At 34.9% G+C, this 19,683-nt stretch overlaps 1 protein-coding gene across 13 annotated transcripts in view; it reads right to left on the bottom strand.

The window, feature by feature from the left end:
* Positions 1-19,683, bottom strand: part of HUWE1 (HECT, UBA and WWE domain containing E3 ubiquitin protein ligase 1) — a 149,159-nt gene that overhangs the window by 52,455 nt on the left and 77,021 nt on the right. For 7 of the 13 annotated variants that reach the window (XM_069837221.1, XM_069837223.1, XM_069837224.1 and 4 more), the window contains 14 exons: positions 16,501-16,716; positions 15,184-15,351; positions 14,773-15,008; positions 13,923-14,163; positions 12,203-12,362; positions 11,878-12,090; positions 10,121-10,302; positions 9,620-9,820; positions 8,684-8,836; positions 8,162-8,322; positions 5,938-6,179; positions 4,372-4,582; positions 1,741-1,891; positions 68-179 (listed from right to left, as the gene is read on the bottom strand). In XM_069837221.1, coding sequence (XP_069693322.1) covers positions 68-179; positions 1,741-1,891; positions 4,372-4,582; positions 5,938-6,179; positions 8,162-8,322; positions 8,684-8,836; positions 9,620-9,820; positions 10,121-10,302; positions 11,878-12,090; positions 12,203-12,362; positions 13,923-14,163; positions 14,773-15,008; positions 15,184-15,351; positions 16,501-16,716 — 2,647 coding nt within the window. The remainder of the gene's footprint in view (positions 1-67; positions 180-1,740; positions 1,892-4,371; positions 4,583-5,937; positions 6,180-8,161; positions 8,323-8,683; positions 8,837-9,619; positions 9,821-10,120; positions 10,303-11,877; positions 12,091-12,202; positions 12,363-13,922; positions 14,164-14,772; positions 15,009-15,183; positions 15,352-16,500; positions 16,717-19,683) is intronic. The other 6 variants (XM_069837230.1, XM_069837233.1, XM_069837228.1 and 3 more) reach the window with 5 other exon arrangements.

Raw genomic sequence — 19,683 nt, 5'->3', positions numbered from 1 at the left:
GTAGGCTACATAAATATGCAATAAAATAAATTTCCTTCAATTTCTCCAAACCGAATACCCAACATACCATCATCATCATCATCGTCATCATCGTCATCTTCATCATCTTCAACATTTGGAATTTCCTCAGACGGATTCGTGTCTGAATCAGAGTCGCTGCTCTCACCAGGATCTGCATCCTGAAACGAAGGATTCGTTTATCTTTATGTACCATTACACTGAATGTATTATTTCTGCCCTAATAAATTGTTCCAACTACTGCACACTCTATGACTTCAAACTTTTTTATACCATTTTTAATGTAACTGTTGAGGGGAGAGTGCCAATTTTATATTCTGTAAATCCAAAGTTCGATTCCAAATACAAATATATTTACTGTACTGAGATTCAATATGGAATTCCAGTTCTTCCAGAAAAATACCAGGACTATACTTTTATACAAGATACAATCAACTCAATTCAACCCTTTTTCATTTAGCAATGTACAGTGACGTTCAAAGATATCCGACTCCACTAATCGATAGTATTCAATAATTTGTTCATGTGTCACTTCTTTAGTTATTACCTCTATGAATAGATGGCGACAGTAAGTCAATATCTCCAATAGTACAGCAGGGGGGAAAAAAACCAGACCAACCCTTGTAGCTGATTTCAAAGCCTTGTTCACTCCAGAGCATGATGGACTGGTAACTAAGACTTTCGTGTTTCGAATCCTGCCTGGGAAGGAAACTTTTTTTGTTCCTTATTCAAATTTATTCCCAATACTTTTCGATATTGTCAATTATGAGAATAATTTATACTTCATCTACATCAACATTTTCGCAAATACATTTTTATCCGTCCCAATAATAGGGTCACCTATTGAGAACTAGCAGAACTATTTCGAAGTTTGTCAATTTGTTATATCTTTAGTTCTGAATTTTACCGTGATTAGAAAATTCACTTACACGACCAGAATGTTGGAGGTCAGATATCTTTCAATGCCTGTGTCTGTGTCACTGTTAAAATTGATATATTTATTTTTTCAAAATTCCATAACAAAAAAAAAAAATACAAAGTAAAATTCCATCCCCCATAATTAGAAGTTCATGTTAGTGAGAGAGTCAATTATTCTTCTTAATGTATCCAGCAGAATGCTGATGAAATCCAATAAAGTTCAAAGCAACCTTCAGTTAGCATTTTTTCCTAATAAATGTAGGTGTGTGTAACATATCAGCATACATTTTGTCCAAGGGTTTGGTATAAAAAATATTTAGGTAGTGAAAATGAGTGTCTCAAACAGTCATGTTATTAAAGTTCAAGGAAACAGAGGCAGGTATACACACAAACTGTGTTCATAGGTAACATCTCGACATTAAAACCACTGTATTAAAAATTGCATTTTTCACTCAAGACACTAGGCACTGTGCCATTGAGAATGCATTAAAACCTTCCTTCGGTAATTTGTATGCATTTCAATGCATGTAACATATTTCTTAAACGAATTTAGCATTATGTTCATATTCATCCATATATAGTATCCACAGATACACTTTTGTCATGCACAAAATTTTAACAAAGTGGAAGTCTCATAACATATTCCTGCAACTACCTAGTCAAAGAAATATTAAAACTCATGAATTTCTTTATTAATATTAGAAACAACTGAATCATATCAACGTTCAGATACTAGATTGCTGCCACTTTCAGATATCAGTTGGCTACATGTTCTTTTTCCTCCACTACTGACAAGAGCAATACCTGTGTATCATCTTCCTCATGTTCATAATTAGCATTTCCTTGACTGCGGTTGACAGAACCATGCTCAGGTTCAGTTTGGGGGGCTGTGACAACTTCAGCTTCCATGGAGAATGTTGCATTGAGTATATTATCCTCATTGGAACCACTTTCCCTGTAAACAAAAAAAAAAATAGCATGTAATGTATAATGTTCATTCAGTCCCTTAAATAATTTACTTTATATATTTTAATACATTCCATAGAAGAACACGCCTGATGTAGTCAAATTTGGAGAATGTTTGGGGAAGGGAGTTCCATAACACCAAAACGATACTTCATCCTCTTTTCCCTTTTAGGTCACTCAAAATTTTGGATTCTTAAGCATGTTGAAAGAATTATCTAATTCATACTTTTTTCTTAAGGATTAGGTGAATGCCAAGTGCAGCAAATCCAAAAAATTGCACAGAATTTAAAATGATGCAATGTAGTACATAGCAAAATGATAAATTTGGTGACTCAGCACATGAAGTCATTTCCTCTCTTGGTCATTTTATTACGCAGCAAAACTGGTGAATCTTGTTATAATAAACGTTATAAATGCTCTTGTGAATCAGCAAGTAGAGTAATTTCCTCTCTTGACAATATTTCAGTACTTTTGTCTGTCACTTTTCCAACTAATTATTGAACCTGCTATATAAAATAATCGACCAATAACAAAACTTAACCACTTTACACAACCTACTATTATACTTTTTTTTTTAACTTTAGTGTGACATGAAAACTAAGAAAAGAAAAGAAATTTTGAGTGTGAATGTGGAAGTTTAAAATCTTTAAGAAACGAGTAAAAATATTGAAGTGAACATTCTGTGCTGCTGTTCTGCATTCCGAATGTTTTATAGAAGTTTTCATTATATTGTATATGCTGATTTGAGAGACACCCCAGAAGTCACATTTCCAACAAAGTATATATGTCATACGCAAATAATTACTGAAATGAAACTGCAGAATAGGACGTTCAGATTCCACTTCATCAAATAAATAAGAACTAACGATCGTTCCGCATCCAAGATGAGAAATTATTGCATAGCAACAATATAACTTGTCTGTACACTGCACCAAATTAAGAGTTTCTGATAATAGGAGACATAGGTAAATCAAAATCATACACTACAATATGTTTTATTGCAAGGAACTTGCCATATTCAGAAACAAGTTTCCTACCAAAAAGTAAATGGGCATTTGAGAAAATGATTGCTTACTTTTTTAATATGCTTATTCAACAGATTTATTAATTATTTAAAAGGTAGTACAGTAATCATAGATAACGCAATATTCAGACATAGGAAAAAAAAAATCTTCCCAAAAAAAAAAAAAACAAAAAAAGAAAACAAAAAAAAAAAAAAAAACAAATAATAACCAATTGCACAGTGATGAATTTGAAAATATGAGAGAAACAAAGTTGGTAATGAGCTCTTAGATACACAAAGTATATTTTCAGTTACCGGATGTTAATAGCCATCGTCTACTTCTACATCCGTATGCTCAGTCAGTGTACAACAGCCAGTGTATAAGAGAGTTAGGCAGGTTTCTTCAACCTTTGTTAAAATGCACCTAACATAGCGTTAATTAACTGGAAGTTAAAAGTATGAATTGCTGTTAAAAATATTGCGTTTCTTCAACTTTACATTTCAAATTTTAATATTCTGTTTGTTAACTCTCTATTAGGACCAGATTCTAGAGTTTAACCATAACCTATACCCAAGTATAGGCTCACTTCTGTTTTCTGAACTCTGACAATTGCGATTCTCGCTTGTTTCCGTTGTTTGATTCAGAGAGGATAGAAGTCTTTCTATTCTCTCAGGTTTGATTTCTGCTTTTTTCCTCGTTTGTATCACACTATCACAATAGTGCGGAGCGGCGTATTGGTATTGCTGTTATGAAATGGAGAACACTGGAACAAATAGAAATCGTGGGACTAATTTCTCTTTGTTCGAAAGAAACCTTCTGCTGGAAATTATTTCGCAGTATAAACCAATTAATGAGAATAAACAAACGGATCTACGAGTAAGTTGAAAGCGAAAAGTGAGGCTTGGCAGAAAATAGCCTATACCTTTGTATGAATTTCTGGTCTGTCAAATCACAGAAATCATCCCCTCTGTTTATGTATTCATGGATATCATTTTCTAAATAATCCAGATATATAAGTTCAGCATCTAACGCACTAGCCATATTGGATACTTCTATGCTAACAGAGAGTTAAATGATTTAACTGCATGAAATTAGGCAGTTAAATTAACATAGGTTTTAACAGCCTGTTACTACTAACAGTAGTTGAAGAAATGCTTCAACTGTTAAGTTTACAGTTAAAATGGAATAACACACTGTTATAATTTAACAAAGGTTGAAGAAACCGGGCCTTAAAGAGAAGTTTGCTTATTCTTTGGTTGAGGTCCGAAACACTTCAGCAATGACATGCTGTTGGGTAAATTTGAACAAAAGCCAAGGCCAATTGGGGCAATAGGGTTTTATGTTCTATTACAAATGCAAGACACCTTCAGCAAATTCTATCATGGGAAACATTCTAAATTTTCTTCCATCTACTACATACAATACTCACAGTACTACCTAAACAACAGGAGAACAGGTTGTTTACCTATCCAGTAACTGCTCCATGATGTCCTCTAAACCAGCCTCGTCATCACCACCGTCCTGAACCTGGCTCTCTGAAGTTGGCTCTAGACTCTCTGCAGCAGCAGATATATCATGCTCAGTGTTCTCAGCATCTTCCACTGTCTCCTCTCCTTGTGCATGAGTGGCTTCTGATGTTGTCGTGCCAGTCAGTATATCCCGACCTAAACAGTATACTGTACATGCCTCGAAAAGCTATTAAAAATCTTAGTACAATACAAAATAATTTTCAAAATATAAATTTAAACACAGAGAGAAATTTTTGTAGAAGAATATCATGTACCAAAACTTATCAAATGATTCACATTTATACTTTCTTTAAAATTATCCATACGTTTATTGTACTCCTTAAAGTGACACTAATGCACATTTTATAATTAATGTAAACTCTCACTTATGTGCGACATTCAGTTACCTCTTTTGTTATCAACCTATATTTGACTACACTTCAATGTCGTTAAAAAGGAATGTTTCCTCCAGCCCAACTGAATGGACAGTTCTAATGTATCAGCCTTTCAGAGAACTGGTATGTGTTTATTTGTTAAGGTATTCCTCATTGTATAAATTACAATTACCAATATGAACTGTATCAGTATTATTTAACCTGCACAACATTCTCAGCTTTACGTTGTTAAATGTTATGTTTTATTTAACGGCGCTTGCAACTGCAAAGGTTATATCAGCGTCGCCAGATGTGCCAGAATTTTGTCCCGCAGGAGTTCTTTTACATGCCAGTAAATCTACTGACATGAGCCTGTCGCATTTAAGCACACTTAAATGCCATCGACCTGGCCCGGGCTCGAACCCGCAACCTTGGGCATAGAAGGCCAGCGCTATACCAACTCGTCAACCAGGTCGACCTTTACAGTGTTCTAGCCCCGTAAAATGAACAATACAAGGTGAGTCAAAAGTCTCTTTCCCCATTAACCATTCTTAGGTTTCATACTTGTACACACAAACGAATAGCTGGTGTATTAAGTGGTGGGTTGACAACCGTGTTCATGCATTAACTATATTTCTGATGTGTCTTATTGTTGTTGCTGATTTTACTGTGTTGGGATGTGTCTCTATGCAATAACTGCTAGGGACTTCTTGAACCAGCAATTCCATGAATGGATTGGCTGCCATGGCACAACAGAATGGCCACCCAGATCATGCGACCTGACACCATTTGATTTTTTGCTGTGGGGTATCCTGAAAAATGATGTTTCTGCTCAGAAACCGCAGGATCTGCATTAGTTGCTACAGATGATGGAACAGTCATCGTGAAAATTGATGAAAATCATGAGTTATGTTCTGCCATCTGTAAATCAGTGTCTAAATATAGTGAATTGTGTATCGAGAAACAGGGCGTCCGTTTTGAACTGAATCTGTAAAGGAATGTGTAGTCAAATGTAAACTGAATGTAATTAAATGCAACGTAGTGTTTGGGGAAAGTGACTTTTAATCCACCCTGTATATGTACCCAATAGGTATATATGGTATGTAAGACTTATCATGTAGAAAAATTATAAATCAAAAAGATTTTTACCTGCCTGATCACCAGCTGGTTCTTCAGATACACTTCCTTGAGTTTTCTGTTTTCCAACTTTATTAGTATTAGTAGCTGTTGGTTGGTTTACTATTCTAGATAAAGTTTCCAGAGGTTTCAAAGCAGCATTAACAGATGCTGGCATGTTCGGACTAGAAAGATCTAAATAATGTGAAACACGTGCCAAGTCAGTGAGAATTCCTTTCCTCAGCATGATGCGCACAATGTTGTTCATGTGACTGCTGAAATAAAAAAAATTGCATGTATTACCCAATCCATTGCGAATGAATGAGTTACTGTATATCAAATATTGAACTCTTGTCACATATTTGTACATGAATTTCTCTGTCTTCAATTTATGCATCAAACATAATAACACAAACTCTATGTGCATTTATAGTGATGACCACATTTTCGTAATAAATGTGTTCCTCTCCTTGAATGCTGCATTCAACCTCACAACCTCCCCTGCCTAAATTAATTATCGAAATCACCCCAGTGTACATAATCACCCCACATGACGGTATGTTTTTATACAGGATTTATTCAGAATGGAACATGTTCAATGATAGTCCTTTTTAAGAGACGAATTCTTAGTACAGTATGAATGGAGAAATCCTCTAAAATTTTGTACATTTGCAATTAAAGTTCCAAAACTAATTATTTTATATACTCATTTCTCATCCCATTATATTCTGAACACATTTAGAAATGCACATTTCATAAATATCTTTATGCTCGACCATGCCGAAATGTAGTAATTATACACCTGGTGGTAGACCTTTAATGCATGTCATTAAAGTACACCTACTCATTAAAGGTCAGGTCTTTCAGCCAATGACGATTCAGGTTACAACTGTTCAGCCAATGACAGGTCAGCTTTCTACCGTTATAAAACCGCAAGTATCGATTATTCTCGGATATGCAATCGAAAGAGAATTAGCGAAAAGTCACGGAGGCTGGAAATCCAATACTGTCGCAGAAGGTTATGTTCTGTTACTATAATAATTAGCGTTAATTGTAAATAATATTCAAATAAATTCAATTTGTCATCTCGTTTTTCAATGTCTAATTTAATTTCAATGTTATCTCTGTAGGTTCTTATGGCCTAGCAAGGTCAATGTGAACATCTGTTCCTCGGAAAAAATCAATACTTTCGCGTCTGCGCACATCTCAAAACATACGGGACATTGGCCAAGGTCAGACACAAAGAAAATTAATAATATCAAGTTAGAAATATGGTCGAGCATAAAAAGTCTTATGAAACTCGCCTATAATGGTAATTAAGAAGCTCGTATGAAAATTATGAAACTCGCTTGCGCTCGTTTCATAAATATCCATACTCACTTCTTAATTACCTTCATTATAGGCTCGTTGCATAATGTACTATTACTTTAGAGTTCTCAGTTCTAACAAATATTTTGCAAAATGTTGCCGTCACATTTAGAGTGTAAAAGTATTTTAATGCATTAATTAACATTTTAAGTATAGTAATGAATGTTTGGCAACAAAGTAACCAAAATGTAATGTGTGCTTCACTTAAAAGCTTAAGCACTGCAGGACGTAGGTCACAGAACATTTTGAAGAACTAAGCAAGCAGCTGAAAGTGTTTGTTTACATCTTTTTTCCTCACTGTTGTGGAGAAGGGGTGCAAGTGCTACAGAATTTACTGTGATGTTGCAATTTTTTCTACATATGAAGTAGATTTCCCACTGAATAAAAATAAACAACCCAAAATGGCAGAGGAAAATTCTGTTCCTTTTATCTTAAGGATTTACCCTGTGACGTTACTGTCATTGAACAACTTCCACCATTAATAATCAATTTTTGTATATGTAACTAGTCAGCAATGTCTGCAATGGAGAGGGAAAGGAAGTGGTCATCCTACCACATTATCTCCTAACTTAGTTGTCTCATGAGTGATGCCTTACTGGTGTCACTTATGAGGTTCAACCTGTCTTCAGACAGTTGACTAAACAAATAATCAATTAGAAAGTAATTAATTTCACAAAAAATATCTCTGCACTACAACGTTTCCTTTAATAATCAGATATAATTTCAAAATATCATTAAGCATTTAGTTTACTGAATATATCATAGTCTAAAGTTAAATTCAATAGCCATGAAGCATAAAATCATAATGTAATTTGTTCCTTCTCTCTTTCAAAATATATTTTACATAACTAATTCAACCTATATTCATTTAAGAATTTACTATGCGAACCTGTACTGGTGAAGTTTCAACGAGGCACTAAGAGGGGTGTTATTTGGCGTGGAAGGACAGTTGTCGATCATAGTTGATATTAGGCCTGCCAACAGCTGGATTTGGGCATGTTTATCGGCCGACTCTGGTAGTGCCAAAGTTCGAAGTAATGCTGCTTTAACCTGTACAATATTTAAAACAATTATTTTCATATTCTGTAATAAATTAGGCCTAAACTATTTGCACACTCTATTTTCGTTATTGTGATTAAAGTCCTTGAAATAATCCAATATACAAAATAATTCAAGCTTGCATACGTGTAAAATTAGTAAATAATAAATACTTCATAATAAAGAACATTGCATTATTTATGAATTTTTCGTGTGTCAATGTTTCATAATGACCAATTTAAACAGAAATTAAGTTAGTGTAAATAGCATACAGCAAAGCTGTTCATCAGTCTCGTCAAGATTAAACCAATCAAACATACGAGAAAATATTACTTCCTCAATTACATGAAGAAAACTACAGATTAACAAGTACCTCAGTCACCAACACAGTTTGAGCATCCGGAGAATGGTTGCACGACGCTAAAGCTGCAATGAGCATTCTTGCCATGGTTGAACACTCCCTGTCTGCTGGATTGTCATTCACTGGCAGCAACTTATCCAATAAAAAGGCCAGTGCAGAACAGTCCTGCAAAAGACCCAGCAATAAAATTAAATATACGAAAGTGGGCTATTAACTTACTAAATTCCATACAATTTCCTCAGTAAAATGAACAAAAATTTGTATATAAAGTCTACAGAAAATACCAGCATTTCTAAACGAACAAATTAGTTAGTGAATTAAATAAATATAATTTATGTCGTCTTTATATGTACAAAGAAGACATTATTGTGATATAAGTACATCGTATGAGCTGTTAGCAAGTTATATCAGAATGAATATGTTTATTACTATAGCCACTGCAACACTGGACAAAAGAGTTTTTTACTACTATGTATCATAACCGTGACTAACAATAACTTAGATCCATCTATTTCATTGGAATCAATTTAATGTAACTGTCCACTCAGATTTAGAAGTCCTGTACTATAGATAAAAGATCGCTAGCCACTTGTTTCCAAAATATATTACATATGAAGAGTATGAAAAACCTGGTTGTCACGTTTTACTATTTTTACAGGAGAGCAAGTTAAAAATTTCAAGACCCATTATATTCTACCGTCTTCGAGTTATTATTCTTCAAATATCTTTGGACTAATAGGATTGATATTATGTACAATTAAACTGCACAAATCTACACTAACTGTTATTACATGACATCTAAAACAGAAAATAGATCATTTTGGGCTTGTCCAGTTTTTCCCGGGTTCGTTATACGAAAATCGTTTAAAAGTAGCTCCAAAATTAAACAATTCGTCCCTCTTAAGGTAACTGACATAAATCATGCACTGCACAACTACAACTGCATACCTCTGTTACCATCTCACTCTGACCAGCACAGTAAGAATGGTCAGTTATCAGCTTTGCACAACCAGAGTAAGATCTGACAGCTTCTGCAAGAATTTTTAGAATTGCAGACTTGGGTAGGAGTGGTCGCTTTTTCTCTTCTTCATTTATTTTTGCGTATGTTACCAAGTCCTCCTTCACTTTCTTCATATCCAGCTCTTGTGTCTGAAAAAAAAAAAACACGACATCAAACAATTACCTGTCAATATCTGTGTGCACGTGTATGTGTGTGTGTGTGCACGCGCGCACTCTTGATTTCCATGAAAGAAAGAATTGCCACGTGAAATAGTACACTTGTCTGGATTTCCACAAATTTAATGTCGTTTTAAAGAAATTGGTGAATGGACATCTTCTACAATGCAAGAACACTGATATTATGTTCGCAAAACAAATAAAAGTAGCTACTAACAATGACAGTTAAAATCGCAGGCTATCCATGATAATGTCTTGAAATGTCATACATACACGGTCATCCACTTCCTGATGGAGAAGATCACTGGAACTAGAGTTGCGCAGCAATTCTTGCCGAAGAGACTGCTGCACAGCTGTGGAGGCACGTTGAGCATGTCCAACAAGCTGCAAGGTACTGCCTATACCTGATCCAGATGAGGCTGAGGCAACTGCGCTAGAGCCAGCACCCACAAAACCTATAAAATAAAGAAATAAATAAATGAGTCTAATACTTTTCCATTAACTGCATCAGTATATATATAATCTTATCCTTAAAAATGAGTAGATGCTAGATTTCTGATACTTGAACCATCATATTTGCTCATGTAATTTGCACCCATATGTGTACTTCGCACTTGATTTCTTTTGCTCCGCGTATTTTACGGACCAACATTAAGTACAGTATGAGTTTTGCTTTCCATTAAGTATGGATTTTTCTGTAAGATAGAACTGTGCTTTCGTCAAGGCTGATTCTTGTATTCCATTGCATTGTTTCTTTTACCAGTAACTTATCTGACATCATTGCTGAAAGCATAAAAAAGAACCAATGTCTTGGATAATATGGAATACGACGTTGTGTGGCAGGAGGCAGAAACAGCTGAAAATGACATTGACTCTTTAGCTTCGAGGGTAAGAGTTGCTTTCTTTAGATGATAATTGAAAGGAATGCAAAATTTGATTAAGACATTAATTATAATTTCAATATCGAAATTTGATTGTCGAGTTTTCATGCCAATTCGCGGTATTTTTAATTAATATGACCTAGTGCAGTTGACATCATAACATGAAGTTACATCAAAGGTGCACAGATCAATTATCAACTGATTATCTACTATGATCCCAATACTTACAGAGTATCGAGTAGATTATGGTATGTATAATATATTCACTATGACTGCAATGAATGTAATCACTTCTAGATCAAGTTTATGAGAACTTTTTATTGTTACAAATTTGAAATAAAATATTGACACAACTTGCCTTCTTTTCGATCATGCTAGGAACCTTCTCACTTAAAAGAATGCCTATTTTACACACCCCAATTTTTCAGTGGCCAAAAGTGGGGGGGGGGGGGAGTGCAAAAACTACGCGAGCAAATATGGCGTAACCATCTCGGTCTTAACTGCTTTGATGACATAAAAGAATTGAGTTCGTGAGTTGGGAACATACGTAGAATTAAAACTCCTAACTCTAAGACGAGATTGATAGTGAGGATTACAAACCGAGATAAATGTTAATGTGAGAGAAAAATGGAAAGAAAGAAAGAAAGAAAGAAAGAAAGAAAGAATGAAGGAAGGGAAAACAAAGAAAACTTCTGAATCTATTGTTGCAAGTACTACACAAAAAAAAACAAAATTCCCTTTCATGGATTTATACACAAGTATAAGAGGCAACAAGGGATGAAAGGCAGGCGAGAGAATGTATTGCATCCTTGTTACGGAATTAATGAGACTGTGCATTATATCAAACAAGAATATTCAGATGTATTGTAAAGGTTCAAGCACACATGGTTGACTTTCTTTCCTTTTTTTTAATCTAGAACTGATAAACTCATGTCTAACTGTATTTCCATTTGACAATTCATCCCAGTTTTCTGCTTACATTTGCATCAGTGAAGTTAAAGAAATTAATTTATGAAAAGAACGCCAACATTGAGTAAACTCACTTACCGTAATAATTAGAAAGGAAGATCAGAAGAAAATTACAAATAATATGGCATTTTGTAACTAATTACCAGTTATATTTACTCCATACCCCTCGAATTTACTTACTTTGATCAGGTGTGTCGCCTGAACCAACTTGCTGCATTGTAACATTTGGACTAAGAGAAGAAGGAGCAGATGTCTCTTCTCGAGGTGTTGGACGAATCAAGCAATTCAGCAGATCATACACTACAGTAGTAGAAACTTCCTCCTGCATAGGCAGTGCAGGCGTATGTTTTGAAGGAAGGGTCTTCACTAGTAGACGAATGTCCTCTTCTTCATCTGCAAGAAAAGAGGTGACAGTGTATTGCACACCTGTGTTTTCCAAAGAGCATTTCGATACAAATTTTCACAAAAATTATTCACTAAATATTTCCTATAAATATAATCTTACTTCTCTTAGACAGAATGTTCAAATCCACGCGAAGAACAGAGCGAGCCACTTCCAGAAATGTTTCTGGATCTCTGGTGACAATTGGAGGGGAATTCCTAAGCAAGTAGAGAAGTTCCTTGTAAGGTGGTGGAATATTGGGTAGTGTTCTGGTCCTCAGCACCTATTAACACAATGAAACAAATCACGTAATCTGAGGATATAACATACAATACTTGTACATTAACTCATTATGTTCTTTCACAAAGAAGTATGAATATGATCTTTGTTTAAAATTATAAGACGTTTGCTTGATCAAAGCTATTATATGATAAAATACGGAAATATAATAAAAGTAGTCTTACTATATGTAACATAGTTAGTTGCACTGAATATATGAAATTATTTTAACAATGACCTTTGCTGGAGAAACTGAAAACACTTCAAGTAGTACAATAGGCCTTATATAAATTGCACAAAAATCAGTTTCTAACTACGATATTCAGACATGGTTCTTTAAAAATAAATAACTAGTTTATTTATTTTTTGTGTAATTCGATGTAGAATCAATTACCCATATGCAGACAGACGTGAGAAAACCTTTTCTTCAATTTTCTCAATACTTTTCTCATGATCCCCCATTTGGGTTTCTCGTAAGAAAACAGTGCAATTTGAGAGTAGAGGCTTTCAGTTTTTTAACAATATTCTGAAATTATCAAAACTAAATACGTGCTGTCCATAAATCTTTTATCCATTTGGTGACAAAATAACTAATTCTCATTTATTTTCTAGATATAAAGAACTACTTGCAGGATGTTAACATTAGAGGAGAGAATAGTTTTAAGCTGCATCTGAAATGTTTTTTATTAAGCACTGTATACCGGTCATCAAGTGTTTGAAGGCAATATTTATCCATACATTCATAAAATCGATAGTAAATTAGATGATCTTATGAATGGTTTCAATACTGTGGCTAGTGGCATGCTTGGTGCAGTAACAAAGACAATCATCGACGATATAGGACCAGCAACTAAGAAACAGGAAATCAAAGAAAAGTTTAAACTTCTGGAAAGGTCAATGTGTTATCAAGTTATCACCACTGAGAAATAGAGGAAGTGACAAAAAATGCAAAAACGCATTGGGCAAGTTTTTTGATATTTGCAATATACTTACAAATGAGGTTAATTCTGCACTTGGCAATTTATCAGCTAAACTCACTGCCAATCACGTGTGATATCCCACTTAAATAATTACAAGAAGGGTAGCTGAGACTTTTCAGTCATAGGTAAAGAACTTGTGAAATGCGGTGTACAATTGCTGTGAGAACCTCTTTCCAATGTGGATTCTGAGTGAGCATTTTCTCACTATGGAAACATTCTCACTTGAATCCTCAAAATCTTGAAGAAATGCAACATACTACGAACAGAATATTTCCTCATGTTATTCGGTATGTTGTAATGGTTTAAAATGTAGCCTAATATTCTTAACACCACAATTTTACATTTAATTAAAACCATACTGTAGTTTATTTATTGATTTTTGCTATAAATGTTACAAACATCGCTTTTCATTGCCACACTTTTGGTGAACATTTTTACCGTAATCTGTTTAATTTACCAATTTATACTGCCCTAATAATAAGTATACAATAAAAATAGCACGCACAAGGTCTGAAGCCATTTTTCTCTTGGAATCCTGAAATGTATGTTCTATAATATTACAGTAATTCTTCTACAATTCATACCTTCTCCATTGCATGACGCAGAGTCCGTGGTTCCTCCATCACATGGCGAATAAGCAGAGTGGAAAGACTGAGAAATCCAGTAAATGATGATGCCTGTGTCAGGTTGAGAAGTAATCGAACACCACCCAGACCAGCGAAGATCATGGCATTCTCAAAATTACGAGTAAGTCGAAGACAAACTCTCATCACTGCATGAAGTGTGTCTCTGTCTACAGGTATAGCAAGTAGACCAACACAAGCCCTACATACAACAAGAACCACACATCAACAGTTTATAAACATTATAATTGCAAACTATGCTAATCCTAAGAAGCAAAATGTATTCCAATAAGCAACTTAATTCAGCCCATTCCTTTATTCTCCTGTTTCATTTACCTAAGTAAAATATGGTTGAATTATTAATTGTCATTAATAATAAATTAACTCCATCTACGTGCACAACTTCTACCAAACCTGTTGAATGTTGTCACTGCATGTTACTACTAATTGACGTTCATTCTCAAGATTAATGAAAACAGAAGCATAAAAAAATATTCAATATCTGTAGTATCAAAAAATAATTAAATAACTACAGGAAAGATTACAGTAATGTGTTATGCAAGAATTTTGAAGTCCCTTTAATATATAGATTTGCACATATACAAAAATATAGTGTAACACTTTTATAAAGGCTTTGCTCGAAATGAATTAAGTTGGAAATAATGAATCCTATTCACAACCCAATCAACAGTCAGTCTAAAAATCTCATGAATTTTTTGTTTTCATTGAAGCCAACTTTTATGTTTCCCTCCTTACGAATTGCAACAGAAAAAAAAAGTGAGGATTATTCAGCATTTTTTCAAAAACTTACCGAACAATGACGGCAGTATCAGCCCTCTCCAGACCATACACTACACAGTTCCTTTTTCTTTCCCTTTCTTCAGTAACACTTGGGTCTTCTACTTCCATTTTTTCAACCTTTTCCTTTTCGTAATTCTTTTCTTTTGGTGCATGGTCTTTGCCCTCTGCCCTTTCTCTTTCCAATAATGACATCGTAACTGGCCGACGGTTTGCAGTTTCCTCATTCACCTGAAAGTAAGGGTGTTGCTAGATGCAGAAGCATAGCACACTTCATTATTATGGACAATACAGTTTCAATATAATTAAAAATATACCATCGTTATGATAACATTAAAGAAAATGTCAACTGTGCTGTTCTGAATCTATTTGTATTCAAGAAGTAAACATAACTTCGTTCATATAATGAGAATTATGAACATACCTGAGTCATTGCTCCAAACTGTATCATGTATCTCCTGCGACCACAATTAACACGCACCATACCGTCTCCATTCCAGTAAGCATCATTTATAATTTTATTGTTGCTTGAGGAATATGTGGTCCATTTACCAGATGTAAGATCAAACCACCTCCATATACGATTGGTTACCTATTGATTCCATTCAAGAAAAAGCAATGAATTAAAAAAAAAAAACAACAAATTAAACATAGTTTCACTATCACAACTATAAAAAAAAATTGGAATTTTCCCATTCCTTAACAAAAGAGATTCTACTTTACAGCCCAGAAATAAATAAGACAGTGTTAAGTCATATGTTCAATGTCTTGGGAATGTTTTTTATGAAGATCCTTCTAAGACACAGCATTTAAAAGGGCAGAAGTACAGACGTGTGCAAATATTAGACTCAAACGATAATATATATGATTCAAGTAACATTTATTCTACGAAACTCATTTATTACACACAGTTTGCAGCTAATATGAAACCCTTTGTTCTTTATCATCAATTTTATGTGGTTTTGCATGCTGTTCATGAGATTTTCACATTGTTTCTTGATGTCTTCATCCCTCTGCCATATTTGGATGGGTTTTCTACGAGGTCCACCTCGGTGGTGGGGTGGCCGGGTAGCTTAGTTGGTAGAGCAGCTGGCTACGGACTGAAAGGTCCGGGGTTCGATCCCAAGTGAGGACAGAATTTTTTCTCATTGCCAAACTTTCAGAACGGCCCTGAGGTTCACTCAGCCTCCTATAAAATTGAGTACCGGGTCTTTCCCGGGGGTAAAAGGCAGTCAGAGCATGGTGCCGACCACACCACCTCATTCTAGTGCCGAGGTCATGGAAAGCATGGGACTCTACCTCCATGCCCCCCAAGTGCCTTCATGGCATGTTAAGGGGATACCTTTACCTTTTTTTTTACCACCTTGGTGGTAATCGTTTTTTTTAAGGCAGACCAAAGATTTTTAATTGGATTTGCATCTGGGCTGTTACCTGGCCATGGAAGGACGTCTACATTATTTTCAGCCAGAAAATTAGTTACTGATCTGACTTTGTGATAGGGTGCTCTATCCTGCATGAAGACACATTCACCTTCAGGGAACCAGTCCCTCATTGTGGAAAAATTCGGGTTTCTAGGACTTTTTTATACTGATCCTGTCGCATACAATCCTACAGAATTATTTTGTGGCCAGTAATTCATGATAATTGTGAAAATGTAAAAAAATGTGGTGCTGAATATAATAATTTGCACACGTCTGTAAATGTACCCAATGTGCTATCAGCCTGTAAGCATGTTACTTACCTTATACATCTTGTCACGTCTCTGCGTACACATTGCCACTTTCTCCAACAAGTCTATCAGAAGTAATAATGGTGCAAGCCACTTGGGAGTTACAACTTCTCCCACAGAAGTTAAGGCTTCCTGACCTTGTACCAAGAGCTGAACCAATGATGGAAGTATCTGTGAACGCTGCACAACTTGCGCACATGGTACGCGCATTTCCTGAAAAACAGGACCCTGGAACGTGATGGGAGGGAAGAGGTGCAAAGGTTAAGGATAAAATTCAGTTTAGAAGATGTGAAGTACAGAAATGGTAATTAAGCATATTCACAATTATATAACAATTGTAACAGAAATAATGCAAGGAAGTAATTTTACATGCATTACGAGAATTAACATGCCTGACGAAACATCAAGAGTAAATTGTTCAGAAAGATCACCAGCATCACTGTAATCTTAATCAATATGGAATGAATATAAAGAATACTTCGATTGCACTGGAAGATGAGAACCACTATCTTCAATTCCGAAATTCAATAGAGAGATTCTTTACTGGTTATTTTAGTTGAAAATTGCTGTAATAATGGATTTATATTTTCTTCAAATTAAAAAGACAAGATGAATTACTTAAGAAAACCTACACAGCTGATTTAACACCAAATCATTTAAACCAATATACAGTAGCGTGCAAATTAATCCGAACAACATAATTACTTATGCAAAAACACTCAAACGGGAAAAAATAGGATCTAAGAATAACTCAGTAATCTATGTGGCCTCCCTTGTTCCTAATAACAGCTCTGAGATGATTTAGCATGGATTCCACTAATTTCCCACAAATATTCTTCATTTCTTCATTGCGAAACCATACACCAATGAGGGCAGAAATCATCTTCTCCTTTGTAGAGCAATCCATTTTTTGCATTCTTCTTTTGCAAATTGACCACAAGTTCTCAATGGGGTTGATGTCAGGTGAGTTGCCTGGCCAGGGGAGTACCTGAATATTCTTCTTGTTGAAGAATTCTGTAGTTTTTCGAGACGTATGGCATGGTGCCAGGTCTTGTTGGAACACACCTCTGCCATCTGGAAATGATTTTTGCAGCTGGGGTACGATTCTGGTTTCCAATAAGTGAATATATTTGTCAGAATTCATCATTCCCTTGATAGGTATTAATGCTCCAGGCCCTTCATATGTAAAACAACCCCAAAACATTACTTTAGGGGGGTATTTTGGTGCTTGTTGGAGATGAGCTGCTGTTACTTTTTCGGATCCTTTCCATACGTAAGAAACACGGTGGCCGTGGACCTCGAAATGAGACTCATCAGAAAAAAGTACATTCTTCCAGTCATTCACTGTCCAGTGTTGATGTAATTTTGCCCACATTAAGTGTTTTTTGCACATAACAGGGGTTAGCAGTTGCTTCTTAATAGGCTTACGAGCCTTTCGTCCAGCTTCCAAAAGCCTACACCGCACTGTTGTGACGTGAATATTCGCCCCAGTGGTAGCCATTAACTCGCGGGTTAAGTCGACAGCAGTTAGTCTAGGATTTAATTTACTTTTTCTGACAATTAAACGATCATCTGCAGGTGAAGTCTTCCTTTTCCGGCCACAGTTTCCTTTTTTCTGGGGTGTGATGGATCCAGTCTCCCTGTATCGTTTTATGATCGAATTAACAGTAGCCAAACCGATGTGACATTCTGCAGCAATTTGTCTCTGTGTCATAGAAGAATGCTCTGCTAATGTTATAATTTTAGACTGTTTTCGTGGAGTTGTATCCATTTGTGAAGACGACAGAATGTACACAGGATTGCAGTATTAAGTCTTCAACACAACTGAAATGCTTACAAGTACAAAACGACAGGCAAAATGTCACATATTATAAAAAAAATAATGACAGACCTTCAACAATGGAATTACACGTACTACAGATGTCAATTAAAGCGGTATGAGCAGCTGTGAGGCCAACAATGACAGAAAATGTAAAAATATGTCGTGTTGGGATTAATTTGCACGCTACTGTACTGTAGTAAATAAATATGTTCTTGGAGTGTTATATCAACTGAAAAATTGTGGGCAAAAAACGACATGCAAAGTTAACAAAAAAAAAAAAAAAACAAGTTCTTACTGCATGCATTACAACCAATATACAAATAAGCACAAGACTATTAAATAATACAAATTAGTTCCAAAGTAAATAATCAACTCTACCACTATTCAAATATGTTATGCAAGACAAGGTATGACATTTAAGTCACAAATATCCCGCATCATATACAAGACAGAACTTCTCTGCTTGGTGAGTTTGTGAAACCTACTATGCTTCCTTGCTAACAACATACGAAATTTGATTTCATTTCTTTCCCACGTATTTCTTACTTGTTCATTTTAAATTGCAATATAAAATGCCCTGGTAGAACTTCATTTCAAATACGAATCTATTAAATCCAAACTAAAGAATGTTGCACAATTCCATAAAAATTAGTTCTTTCTCTGTAAATTATGTACAGTTAAAAGTTTAAAATAGGAGGCTCTGTTGCTGTGAAAGATAAAGACAGGAAACATATAATGATAGAAATTAACAATTAAGTTATATTCATCTGAAAATATATGTATGCACAGTCTGACATTGTTGAAACTGAAGCCATAAAAAATAAAGATTAATAACCTACAAAATAATATTTAACGACTTAAACTCTTACAGATTTCTTTCAGCAACACAAACTCCTATTAAATAGAATTCGACAGAGTAACAATCTACACATTCATCATTTCTTAATTAAATTTATCGATTTTACATAGTGTTAACTTGTAAGAAGGTGATTCATATGCAACAATGAATTTTTGTAATAGATTCCTTCAATTTGTTCATGACAAGAGAAACTCATTCTCCTTTAGTTATCCCAAAATACACAAGAGACGAGATGAAAAAACAATCAATATTCCATAATTTATTCTTAAAAGAATATATATCTTAATATACGTACAAACCGAAACAATTTGGACTTAGAAAAGAGTCAATTCTAATTCAATACAGTGAAAGTGTCACTGTATGGAGGAGATGGTCTTATGACGTGAAGCTAACCTCATACTTCAGAGTGTTCAGAGAAGTGTCCTACTGGTTGATGCTTCATCCCAGCACATTCAAATTCATGAGATATGCAGAAAATGTTATCACGAGAATTCCATATAACAATCACAGAAAG

Source organism: Periplaneta americana, chromosome 10, assembly GCF_040183065.1.
Source record: "Periplaneta americana isolate PAMFEO1 chromosome 10, P.americana_PAMFEO1_priV1, whole genome shotgun sequence".
Taxonomy (NCBI): domain Eukaryota; kingdom Metazoa; phylum Arthropoda; class Insecta; order Blattodea; family Blattidae; genus Periplaneta; species Periplaneta americana.
The sequence above is the reverse complement of the archived record's forward strand: the minus strand, read 5'-3'. Positions and strand labels throughout refer to the sequence as shown.